We start from the raw sequence: 12,513 nt of genomic DNA on the forward strand, positions 1-12,513 counted from the left end.
GTTCTGTAGTAAAGGACAATCAGACAGTCAACTACTGCCAAGCATTGTGCTAAGTGCTGGGGAAAGAATAAGAAGATGACAAAGAAGGAGAAGGAGAAGGAGAAGAAGAAGGAGGAGGAGGAAGAGGAGAAGGAAAAGGAGGAAATGATAAAAGACAGTTACTGTTCTCAAGGAGCTTCCTCTAATTAAGGGGACAAGGATGGAGAAGGGGACAGCATGCAAACAATGATGTACAAGCAAGATATATACAGAATAAACTGAACATCATTAACAGAGAGAAAGCACCAGAATTAAGGGGGATAGGAAAAGTCTTCATCTAAAGGGTTTTAACTGGGACCTGAAGACAAGAGGGTCAGGTGAGCAGGTGGAGCATTCCATGAATAGGGGATAGCCAGGATAATTGTCAACAGTCAGGAGACAGAATGATTTGCTTGAAGAATAAATGTCAAAGCCAGTGTCACTAGAAGGAAGAAAGAGTAGATGGTGGGCATGGTTAGGGTGGAATGAAGACTGGAGAGATAGGAAGGAATACAGAAATGACTTGTGTCAGGATCCATAGAGAATCAAGCCCTGGGTCGTCCCTTGGCTGATTGTCTTCTTATTTTAACTTTACCTTCAAAAGTTCCTTTTATTTTCCCCAGAATTTTTGGCAAGGCTCATGCTTGGCTTTAGCCTTGCTGTTACTATTCTGACAGGTTTCTAATTAACATTTTTATGTTCATCCTTGGTTGCTCAAGCAGTGAATATAACTGGAAAGAGCATTATATTGCATAATCATTCAAGTCTAGTTATGCCACTGGCAACTTGCTCCAAGGTCACACAGCTGCCTTCTCTCGGCATCAGTTTCCTCTTAAGATGATATTTAAAGTCCCTTCAGGCTCTTTCTATGAGTCCTTTCTTCCATCATATATCTATATCTATCTATATATACATATATATATATATATATATTTTAAAGTCTAAAACTTTTGGAGAACTTTGAGCAACTATAATCAGAAACAACTTAACAACAACAAAAAAAATCAGCCTCTATTTTTACCCATTTACATATTTTTCTTCCAAAGGATCATTTGTGTTTTTATTATCAGAATAACTTTTTTTTCTTTTCTTTTTTCTTCCTTTCTCTTCCTTCTCCTTATCCAATATCCCATCTTACAGTTGCCTTCCCTTTTAAATTCTCAGGCAATGGGATCCTATCTATCATATCTCCGAGATTTCTGAAACCAGCTTTTCTAAGGTCTTAGAAACAAAACTGGCTATGCTCAGAGCTTGCCAGCTTAGTCCTAAATGCTAAGGTGGAATAGTCACTTTCCCCATACTGCTCCCATACAAACATGTATAGTCAAGAAATATGGATATGACAAATAATGTATCTTAATATATACTTTGTGCTTGTTATTCCTTTGAATGCTTTGAAACCTGCTCTCTCCAAATCCAGAGAGGCTGTTACACTTTGTTTCTTCATCTCTATCACAAACCACCTGGTTTGATTTATCCTTTCTTTAATTAGCCTGTTTAGCCACCAGAGGGCACTCTCTTCTTGATAATCTCAGCCTTCCTGCCAGGTAGAGACTGAAGACTTTAGAATGTCTTCTGGAAGAGAAAACCGGATACTTAAGAGGAGTTTGTCATCTATAAGTTAGAGAAAGTGGCAGGAGGAATGAGTGTCAAGTAGCACCAAGAAGTTCTGCGGGTCCTTGGCACCCCAAGTCCTAACCCTCCACCCAATCCCTGGCTCAGGACTCCAGGTTGATGGGGAAGATGGGACAGGTTGACTGTGAAAGGGAGTCTCCTGCAATGTCCCTGGCCCTGTTTCCTAGGCTCTAGTTATAGCTACTGGTCCTTACCCTGACCCAGCCTTTATATCTCATCTTCTCCTGTCTTTTCATAAATTATTTTCCATACATTCTTTCTTTATATTCCCAGAGCTTAGCACAGTGCCTGCAACATAGCAAACACTTAATAAATGCCAGATGACTTGACAGCTTTCTGCTAGGTCCATTCCTTACTCTTTCTCAACTCTTTTCCATATTTTTCTACTCCAAGAAGCCTCCCTAGACTGTCACTTTCTGTTCTACTTTCCCATTCTCCCTATCCTGCTATTTAGAACTCTGTGGAGCTGGATCCTCTGTCCTTATCTCAATCTCTGTGTCTGTATCTTTGTTCTCTAAGAAGCATAGAATCACAGAACACTGAAGCTGGAAGGGGGCAAAGAGTTCATTTTGTTCGGTTAACTCCTACCTGGACAGGAATCCCTTAGAACAACATTTCTAACGTGAATGTTTGTCATCTAGCCTCTGCTAGGAGACCTATGAGGATGGAGAACTCACTACCTTAAGTGGAAACCGGTTTTACTTTTGCACAGGAAGTTTTTTTTCTGACAAGAAGTTTTTTTCTGACATCGAGAATAAATTTGCCTGTTTGCGATTTCCACTCTTCGAAATCTTGCTTCTGCCCTCTGGAACCAAGCAGAATATGCCCTCTTCCACATGACAGAATTCCCATTGCTTGAAGATAACAACTATCAAGTCTTTCCTAAATCCTTTTCCTCGGTCAGGTTGGTGGCTCCCCAGGACAGGGACCGTATCTCCTCGGAATATCCCAACTCTGTACAGAGCTGCCTAAAAGAGAAGCCCAATACAAGTGTTGCACACAGCTTTTGGTTATCAAGGGGTTAAGTCGTCCCTGTCCCCGCCCCCTTTTCCCAGCCGGCGGGAGTATGAATAGCGGGACTCGCTCTTCTCTCCTCTCCAAGTCTCTCCGGAAGCTCCCTCGGTCTCTCCCTAGCCCTCTCACCCTGGTTTTCCTCCCGGCTCTCCGAGGTGCTTGGGGACCCGCCCCTTTCTCCTCTCACTCACTGCCCTTCTCCCTCCAGGGTGGCATTAAGGATGATGGAGGGCTGCCTGGGAGAGGAGTCTGTTCAGATGTGGGAGCTGAATCGGAGGCTGGAGGCCTATTTATCCCGGGTCAAGTCTCTGGAGGAGCAAAATGAGAAGCTTCGGCTAGAGATTGGGAGCCTCCGGGAGCTACCTGGGGAGCCATCCTGGAGAAGCCAGGCTGAGGAGGAGCTGAGTGCTCTGCGTGCCCTGCTGGACCAGCGCTGGAGCGAGAAGCACGCTGCCGAAGTGGCCCGGGACAATCTTCTGGAGGAGGTAGAAGGGGTGGCGAACCGGTGCCAGCAGCAGCGTTTAGCCCGGGAGCGGGCTAAGGAGCAGGTGGCGGAGAGCCGCCGGGTGCTGGATGCCGAGAAGTGGGCGGGGGTGTGTCTGGGGAACCAGGCAGCCGAGCTGGAGAAGGAGCTCGAGGCGTTGGTGGCGTCACACGAGCAGGAGCGGGCGGGAATGAGCGCCCAGGTGGCCCGCTGCGCCCTGGGCCTGGAGACCTTTCGCAGGGCTCCCGACAATGCCCCTGCCCCCGACGTGCAGGACCTAGCCCGCACGTTCGAAGAGGCGTGGAGGGGCGCAGTGGAAGGCTACCAGGCCCGCGTTGCCTGCATGGAAGCCTCCCTGGGACAGGCCCGGGAGAGACTGGGCCAGGCAATGCAAGGGACCCGAGAAGGACAACGAGAGGTGCAGCGGCTGGACGTAGAGAGGGCAGCTCTCCAGGGCCGTCGAGAGATGCTGGAGCAGAGGCTGGAAGGACAGTGGCAGGAGCAACAGGAGTCAGGCGAGAAGTTCCAGGTGAGCGGGTTTCTCCTGCCCCTCTGCTCCTCTCTCCTAACCCCTGCTTCCTCTCTCTCAGCTCCTGCCCAAATGATTGCTCCCAGGGTGCCCTTGTCGCTGCCTCTCTTGCTCAGTGTCTTCCAGCTTTGACATCTTTTCCCCTAGCTAGTGTTATTGAAGAAGTTCTATTGGAATCTGCTTTGGTTGTAAGAGATCGATCTTCCTAGGCTCTCCAAAGCGTGGAGACTATGAAAGGAAAAGGAAGTTATCCGGTCTATAGGGACCTGGCCAGAGGAGGGGAACCTTAGCAAAGTCTATGTTCCCTCTGTCATTGGAGACATTCCCAATGCCAGAAAAGGATCACATTCTATATATAGGACACCTAGAGTACCCAACTCCAACACCCAAAGATATTCTTTGGGGTATCTCAAAGTTTTCCGCAAGGATCCCCTGGTACGATGAAGAGAATTGGCTGGCAATCTTCAGAGAGAGAGAAAAAGAGAGGAGGAAGGGAGAGAGAGAGAGAGAGGGAGAGAGAGAGAGAGAGAGAGAGAGAGAGAGAGAGAGAGAGAGAGAAAGAGGGAGAGGGAGGGAGAGAGAGAGGGAGAGGGAGGGAGAGAGAGAGACAGAGAGAGAGACAGAGAGAGAGACAGAGAGAGACAGAGAGAGACAGAGAGACAGAGAGAATGCCATCCATTATACTTCCAAACAATTTTGTAGGAGCATCAACACTTTATTCCCCAATTTCCACACACCTATACCCCCAGGTCCCTTCTCTCCATGGTCCACAGCAACTTTGAACTCTTCCCTACTTAGGCAGCTTCTACTGAGCCAACAAAAGATTCCCAATGGGTTTGACAGGCCCAGGGAAGGGGTCAGGGGACCCAGGCATCCCAATTTCCAGCCCCTTTCTGTCTCATTCCAAAGCTCCCCAGGGAAGCTCCACATTCCAGGGGAGCAGGGACAGCTGTCCCTGCTCTCACACACAGCTGTGACTGACAGCTGTGAAAACAACCTCCCAGTTTGTATCTGAATGGGGAGTGGGGGGCCAGGGTCCTAGAGGAGAAGCACTGGCTGCTCCCTCTCCACCCCCCTTCTCATCTGAGGAAGGAGGATTTCAGGAAACATGTGGAAGGGGCAGGGAAGGGAGAGGGAGCTAAAGCTTGGAATGAAAAGGAAGGACACAAAATTGAGTATAGAGAGGGTGAAAAATAAAGAGGTAGGGGATTGCTCAAGTTCTCAAGTAGCAGTTCCCCCTTCTCTTTTGTTTCCCCTTTTCTGTTTCTATTCTGACTTTCTCCTCTCTTCTCCTTTATCTATTTGCTTTGGAGTTCAATGTTGGAAGGCTGAGCATCCTCAGAGGGCTGAGCCATGTGATACAAACCATTTGAGAACATTGTTGAAGAATTCCACCCCCCTAAAAAAGAGAGGATGAAGTTCTTGCCTCTGGGACTCCAAAGGGAAATTTTCCTGGGGAAAGGCATATGTAACGGTCATCTCCCCAGAGCACTAAACAAGAGGGAATAAGCTGCTATTGGGACAGAAGGGATGGGAAGGCATTCCTATTTTTTGAGAAGAATGAAGGGGAGATAATTATTTTTCTGTTCCTTGTTTTGCAGCTGGCTGTGGAGGCCCTGGAGCAGGAGAAACAGGATCTCCACAACCAGATTGCTCAGGTCCTGGAAGATCGACAACAGCTGATGCACCTGAAAATGTCCCTTAGCCTAGAAGTGGCCACGTATAGGTGAGGCCCTCTTCCCTTCTTCCCCAGGACATCATGGTTCAGAAAACAGGAATCTTTGAACTAGGAGTCAATACACCTGGGTTCAAATTCCAGACATGCCATTAGCTTACCATGCGATCTTAGACAAGTCTCTTCCCTTCCTCTGAGTTTCATTATGGTCATATGCAGGACAAAGGTTCTGAACTACATCTCTAAGGTCCCTTCTTTCTTTTACAACCCCTTTTTAGCTCCAGGGAGAGAACCACTATGTCAGCTCTCCCCATAAGTTCTACATCTCTCTTCCCACATATCCCTTCACACCCTTATTCCATCAGGCCTGGGTTCCAGATGAGCTCAATACAGAGCGGCAAAGAGCTGAGGTCTAGGATGTTTGTGTCTTCCAGTGCCCATTTCCTAGTTTTCATTAAGCCTGCCTCCTTATTTCTATGCAGCAAGGTGGGAGGAGGCTTATGCTGTTGGCTTGACAAGCCCATCTCCCTGCTGATCTCTGTCCTAAGCTCCCAGGAAAGTCCTGAATCCTTTGCTAGGTCCACAAGACACAAGGACACAATGTTAGATAGGGAAAGATGAGAGAGGGGCAGGGAGAGAATGAACATGAGAGGGATCAGAAGGATTGGGGGGTGGGGGTAATCAGGACCCAGAGGAAAGAAGGTTGGGGAGGAGTGAACACTGTGGTCAGAAAGATGGAGGTTAGACAAAAGGGAAGACTTCTTCATGGTCAGGGGTGGGGAAGAGAAATGTCAATAGCTTTTACTTCTTTGGAGACAGGGAGAAAAGGCATTTAACAATGTTTATTTAATTGACTTGCAAGACATTGTCTTCCCTTTTTCCATTGGTGATAGGGGGAGGTAGGTAGGAAGTATGTCCTACCTAGAGGTGGGGGACGGACATGATTCCTATCTTTAAAGGGACCTGAGATACAGAGTGCTTGGAGATCCTAAGACAAAGGCCTTGACACCCCAATCAAACTACTGAGAGGAAAAAGGAGAGGAGCCTCTAAGGAATTATAACTTGGGTTCTTTGTAGGGGTGTGGGGCAGAAGGGTTTAGAATTCTGAATTCATTTACTATTGTCTGAGCACAGCTCCACTTCATTCTACATGGCAAGACGGGGGAGCTCATCCCATGGGAACGGCTTGAGAATTCCTGCTTCCCCAAGGAAGCCCCCCTTCCCAGACCCTCCAGATGGCTGTCTGAACAATGGCAGCTGATTAGCATGAGAATAGTGCCCCCCAGCCCCCACAGGGAGAGGATGAGGTCATGGGCATGAGGGAATAGATTCCAGAGTGGGAGAGACACACAGTCTCCAAAGCAACGTGTGTATGCATGTGTGATTGTGCTGTGTAACTTTGTGTCTATGTGGCTGTGTGACTTTGTATGGTGGTATAACTGTGTGGAAGTACCCTAGTGAGTGACTGTCATGTTTGTGTGTCTGTGGGACTATAACCTTTGTCTGTGGATATGTGTTTGTGTCTGGATCTCTCATTTTGTGAATGAATCTGTCATGTTGGGGCAGGGGGAAGGACACAGTCATTTTTCCATGCTAGATTGGTTTAACTAATCAGGCAATCAGAGTGATCCAGGACCTCTTCCTTTGTTTCTAGGACCCTCCTGGAGGCTGAGAGTTCCCGGCTACATACATCCAATACAGACTCAAAGGCCACTGTCATCTTCCCTGGTAAGAAGATGGTGTCTCTGGCTGTCACTCACTCTATCCCCTACCCTTGCCCCTCCACCCATCAAAGGAAGGCTCCTTCACTACCCTGACACCCTTTCCCAAACCTTATTCCTCTTGCTGGTACATGGTGAGCCTTGTTTTGCCAATCTTAGACTTCTTGCCCCAATAGACACCCAAATTTGAGAACAAATTCCACTCCAAAGGGATCCCCTGCAATCAAGGGAAGATAAATGATGCCAGATCTTGATGACACGAAGGGATTCAGGAATGTGGTGGTGGGGAATATAGGGAGAAGTTCATCAGGAATGTTGTAGATAAGGGTGTTTTCCTCCAAGTTCACATACTGACTCTGGCCTATCCCCTCTATTGTTTTAGACCCCAAGGTGGAGGTGTGTACCCCTGTGACACCTGAGATCCGACGTCCAGGACCCCGGCCTCCTGTCCTGAGCCCCATGCCCCTTCCCATGGTGGATACACCTAGGACCCCAATGCCTACATTTCTGAAGAGTCAAGGATTCATCCCAACCCAGACACCCACCTTGGCCAGCACCCCCATCCCACACATTTCCCAAGCTCACCACTCAGGCACTAGGAGGGAAGTCCAAGCCCAGGTGATACCCTCCTACCTTCTCCAGGGGCCGTCTTTTGATGGACCCAAGCCAAAGGATAGTGAGCACCTGGCTGCTCCAAAGCTCCCATGGGCCAAAGCCAAGGTAGGCATTGGAGTGGGCAGTAGCCTGGGGTCTGAAGAACTGGGGGTTGAAAAACAACAGGCCCCCAGCTTTCCCTGTCCAGATAAGCTAATGGAACAAGTTGAGGATGGAAAAATTGTCTTAGCAACTGACTCTAGTGTTGACCCCATGAAGGCCAAAGATGGGGAGGAAGAGAAAGAGGAGCCCAGTGACTTCAGCAGTCCTCAGCCCCCAGCTCCAGAGCCTAGTAAATACCCAAAGAGGGAGGAAAAGGAAATCCAGGGGGTGGCAGAGAAGGAAGAAAAAGCTAAAGAGACAATCACAGAGAATTTGGAAGAAGAGGCATGGCAAAAAGAAGGGGCCCTAGACAGGGAGGAGATCCAGGAGACCCTGAGGCTGCCAGGTGAGATCCAGGAAACACCTGAGACTTCAGGCGAGAAGTTTCAGGAGACACTTGGTATTATGGCTGGAGAGATCAAGGAGACCCTGAATCTACCAGGTGAGGAGATCCGGGAGACCCAGAAGCTGCCAAGTGAGGAATTCCAGGAGGCCCATACTCTTCCAGGTGAGGAGATCCAGGAGACCCAAAAGCTGCCAAGTGAGGAATTCCAGGAGACCCATATTCTTCCAGATGGGAAGATCCAGGAGACCCAGAAGCTGCCAAGTGAAGAATTCCAGGAGACCCATATTCTTCCAGGTGGGAAGATCCAGGAGACCCAGAAGCTGCCAAGTGAAGAATTCCAGGAGGCCCATACTCTTCCAGGTGAGGAGATCCAGGAGACCCAGAAGCTGCCAAGTGAAGAATTCCAGGAGACCCATATTCTTCCAGGTGAGGAGATCTGGGAGACCCAGAAGCTGCCAAGTGAAGAATTCCAGGAGGCCCATATTCTTCCAGGTGGGAAGATTCAGGAGACCCAGAAGCTGCCAAGTGAAGAATTCCAGGAGACCCATATTCTTCCAGGTGGGAAGATCCAGGAGACCCAGAAGCTGCCAAGTGAAGAATTCCAGGAGGCCCATATTCTTCCAAGCGAGGAGATCCAGGAGAATCTGCCATGTGATGAGAACCAAAAGATACTGAGTTTTCCAGGAGAGGAGAACCAAGAGATACTAAAGTCTCTAGAAAAGGAGATGCGAGAGACACTGAGGTCTCTAGAAGAGGAGAATGAAAAGATATTGAGCTCTCCAAAAGAAGGCAACCTGGAGAGAGAGGAGAACCAGGACTCACTGGGTTCTCCAGGAGAGAACAAACAGGAGACAGTGAGTTCTCTGGAAGAAGGGGTCCTGGAGAGGAAGGAGAGTCGGGAGACTCTAGGCTCTCCAGAAGACATCCAGGAGATAGTGAGCACACCAGAAGACCTGGAGAGGGAGGACAACCAGGAAACACTAGAACCTCCAGAAGAAGAAAACCAGGAAATATTGAAGCCTCTGAAAGAGGAGATTCAGGAAATCCTGTGTTTTTCGGAAGAAGGAAACCAGGAGAGGGAGGAGATGCAAGAAATATTAGGTTTGCCAGAAAAGGAAATGCAAGAGACATTAAGATCTCTAGATGAGGGTAACTTGGAGATGGAGGAAGAAAACCAGGAAATCCCAGAAGAGGTAAAAGGAGATTTGGAGAGGAAGGAGAACCAGGAAACATTGCAGTCTCTGGAAGTGGAAAGTCTAGATTTTCAAAAACCAGAGGGTGTGGCTAGGATGGGCCAAGAGTACTCCAGTGGGAGAGATGAAAAAGACCCATGTGAGATTGGAGAGGATCATGAAGGAACTGAAAAGATGAAACCAGGAGAACAAAGTGGCCTTGAAGGGAACTGGGAAGTTGTAGAGGAGACAGGATTGAAGTATGGTGGCCCTGCTGAAGAGGAGCTGGGGAGCCAGGAATTTGAAGAGCAGAAATTCCCAACAAAGGAAACAATTGAAGAGGGGATGACCAAGGGCCCCCGGGTGGATTTCGGGGAGGCAGAGTCACAGGAACTTGGAGCGATGACAGAGCATCTGTCAAAGGAGAATGGCACCTTCAGGGAGAGTGATGGAATAGCCCCAGGGGATAATGGACCCATTGTGGGGCTAGAGCCATCAGAGGGAGAAGAGGTAAGAAATCAAGAACAGCTGGAAAGGGAGGAATCAGAATCAGAGAAGTGGGAAGAGGGACCATCAGAACCACACTACAAGGAAGTGATTTTAGAGACTTCAGGGGAGCAGTTGGAGAGACAGACTGGAAAGGATTTGCAGGAAGCAGATGAACTGAACCAGCAGTCCAACAAGCTGCTTATGGGGAATGGAAGTCATCTCCATTTAGAGGCCCCAGACATATTGGAAGAAGCAGGGCAGGGGAAGTCTTTAGGAATGGGGGAGGACCCCAGACCCCCTTTAGACACTTTCTCTGCAGAAACCACAATTGACAACACTGCTGATGATGAGGGTACTACCATTCAGTCTCATCTCATGGGCCAGAGAGGACCCCAAGAAGAAACAAAACAAGAGATAGGGGCCTCAGAAGATCTCCAGGGCTCCCAAGTTGAGGAAGAATCGGAGCAAATGCCACAGCCCTCCAGTTCACTTCCCAAAGACCCTCTGGCATCCTCTTCTAGGGCTGAGAGCAACCAAGAGTTATGGGAAAGCTGGAAAACAGAGGAGGGAACAAGGGTCAGTGAGGAGCTGGTCAGGGAAACTGGGAAGGTTGATGCCCAAGACACCTCAGCAGTCTTTCCAGAGGAGGTGGAGGAGAGTGAGGAGGATGATCTGAGTGAGACTCTCCCAGACTCCACACCCTTGGGCCTTTACTCTAGGGATCCAGAGTCACCTAGCTGGGGGATTATTGGAAAGGAACATCCCTCTCCTCAAGAGGAGCATAATGATACCCGGGATGCCCCTCCCAGTCAAGCTGAGGCCAGTAAGGCTCAGCCTGGTGAGGGAGAGGAGGATGAGGAGGGGGCTCCTGACTCTGAAGTGTCTGAAGAGTTTGAGGATCTTGCTGCTGATGCTTCTCTCTTACCCAGGGGCCCTGGGGGACTAGTGGACACTGTGGGGCATGGGTCAGAATTGGTGCTGGATCCTCCTACCTGGGATCGAGATGGAGAGTCTGATGGGTTTGCAGATGAAGAAGAAAGTGCAGAGGAGGAAGAGGATGGTGATGATGATGATGATGATGATGATGACAATGATGGGAGAGGTGAGGGGATTAGGCACTGGAAGCTGGGTCCATCTTTGGGAAGTCCAGTGAGCTACCATCAGGAAGAAGAACCCAAGGAGGAAAGGGACAGAAATGCTGATGTCCCCTCAGATACTAGAGAGAGAGAGGGAGCAGAAAATCCCTCTTCTGCAGTTCTGGAGGCTGAGAAAGAGATGGGCCCCTCAGGCAGACCCAAGTCCCTAGATAGCGATATACAATCTGACTCGGAAGAAGAACATTCTCACATAACTGAAGATAGGGGGCACTCAGACCTGGAGGAGGAGCTGGAGACTCCCCTACCACAAAATCAAGGCCTTTTAGGAGTGAGTGACCTGACCCCCTTGGATAAGGAGAACCAAGCCCTAGCTGGTGACCTGATAGAGGTACCCTACAGAGTGGACAACAGTGTCAGGAAGTCTGGGGCTAGCCTCAATGGTGGGGGTCCCAGCCTGAACCAACCAGATGACATCAGGGGAGAAATATTGAATGGGTTGGGGAAACTTGAGGGAGCAGGCCAGGGGAAGCTGTGGGACCTGGAGAGGGAGGGAGGTGAAGGGAAAGCCCCTGGGGAGGAGCTCTCCTCCCATACCCAATGGAGTGGAGGTCCCCTCATCCTGGAGCAGAGACCATTCCTGAAGTTCACTCAGAGCAAAGAAGAGGATGGAGATTCTTGGTCCTCAGGGGATGAGTAGAAATGGATCTCTTTTTTCTCCTCTAGCTCTGGGAAGGGGACAAGGGACAGAGGAAATAGTAACCTCCCCACCCCACATTCCCCTCAAGCTTTGGAGTCTTAGTCTTGACATGACTCATGACCGAACTTCAGTGTTTTGACCCCTAGGGTCAGGAGGTGGGTTGGAGAAAAAGGGTTTCCCCAGAATGGATGCTCTGGTAAAAGCAATTCAGTCCCTTCCTCCCTCTCTTGGAAAAGTGGTATAGGAGTACTTTCTTCCATCTCCTCTCTGAGATTTAGACCAGATCCTGGTCACCGCAGACCTGCCTGGGTCCCTCACTGTGGTCATCCTCTCACTCCCCCCAAAACTCTCTTTCTCAAAGAGGAGAGATAAGGGGCATTCCCTATTTTGAGTGCAGTGGGAGTGTAAGAGTCATGGAGGGAAAGTTATGGGTCAGGGTTCTAACTATTTTTGAGCTGGTAGTGACAGTTTGTGAGTCTCTGCCTCCATCCAATCTGGCAATGGGGGAAGGTGGTGGATGTCCCTTCATTGCTGACCCAATACAAGAGAGGAGGGACCACCAAGCATTCTAATATGCCCAGCCTGAATCCTTAGCCCCTCTACCCTCATGGTATCTAGCTTGGTTTTGTGAATAAAGTGATCACAGCCACCACCACTCCCATCATTGTGTCCTGACTTTTCTGTTCCTTCCCCCTGCCAATTCCTACCCTGGGTGGGGTTCTTGGTGCTACTTAGAGGTTGGCTGAAAGGACTGGGTACAATTTAAAGGAGGGGGTCAACCTTCCCAGGGGATGAGAAAAGTGTCCAGTTGGGCTGGGGGTGAGGTTGGGGACTAGGGGGTCCCCCAGGCAGAAGTAGATTAATTTTATGGTCAAAGGGG

The 12,513-nt window shown here is 49.2% G+C and overlaps 1 protein-coding gene across 1 annotated transcript; it reads left to right on the top strand.

Annotated features, from left to right (window-relative positions):
* Positions 1–2,753: 2,753 nt before the first annotated feature.
* Positions 2,754–12,294, top strand: NES (nestin). Its single transcript, XM_036758026.1, has 4 exons — positions 2,754–3,680; positions 5,282–5,406; positions 7,010–7,083; positions 7,459–12,294. The coding sequence occupies exons 1-4, from the start codon at positions 2,889–2,891 to the stop codon at positions 11,631–11,633; spliced, it is 5,166 nt and encodes a 1,721-aa protein (XP_036613921.1). The 5' UTR covers positions 2,754–2,888; the 3' UTR covers positions 11,634–12,294.
* The last annotated feature ends 219 nt before the right edge of the window (positions 12,295–12,513 follow it).

Source organism: Trichosurus vulpecula, chromosome 4, assembly GCF_011100635.1.
Source record: "Trichosurus vulpecula isolate mTriVul1 chromosome 4, mTriVul1.pri, whole genome shotgun sequence".
Lineage (NCBI taxonomy): Eukaryota > Metazoa > Chordata > Mammalia > Diprotodontia > Phalangeridae > Trichosurus > Trichosurus vulpecula.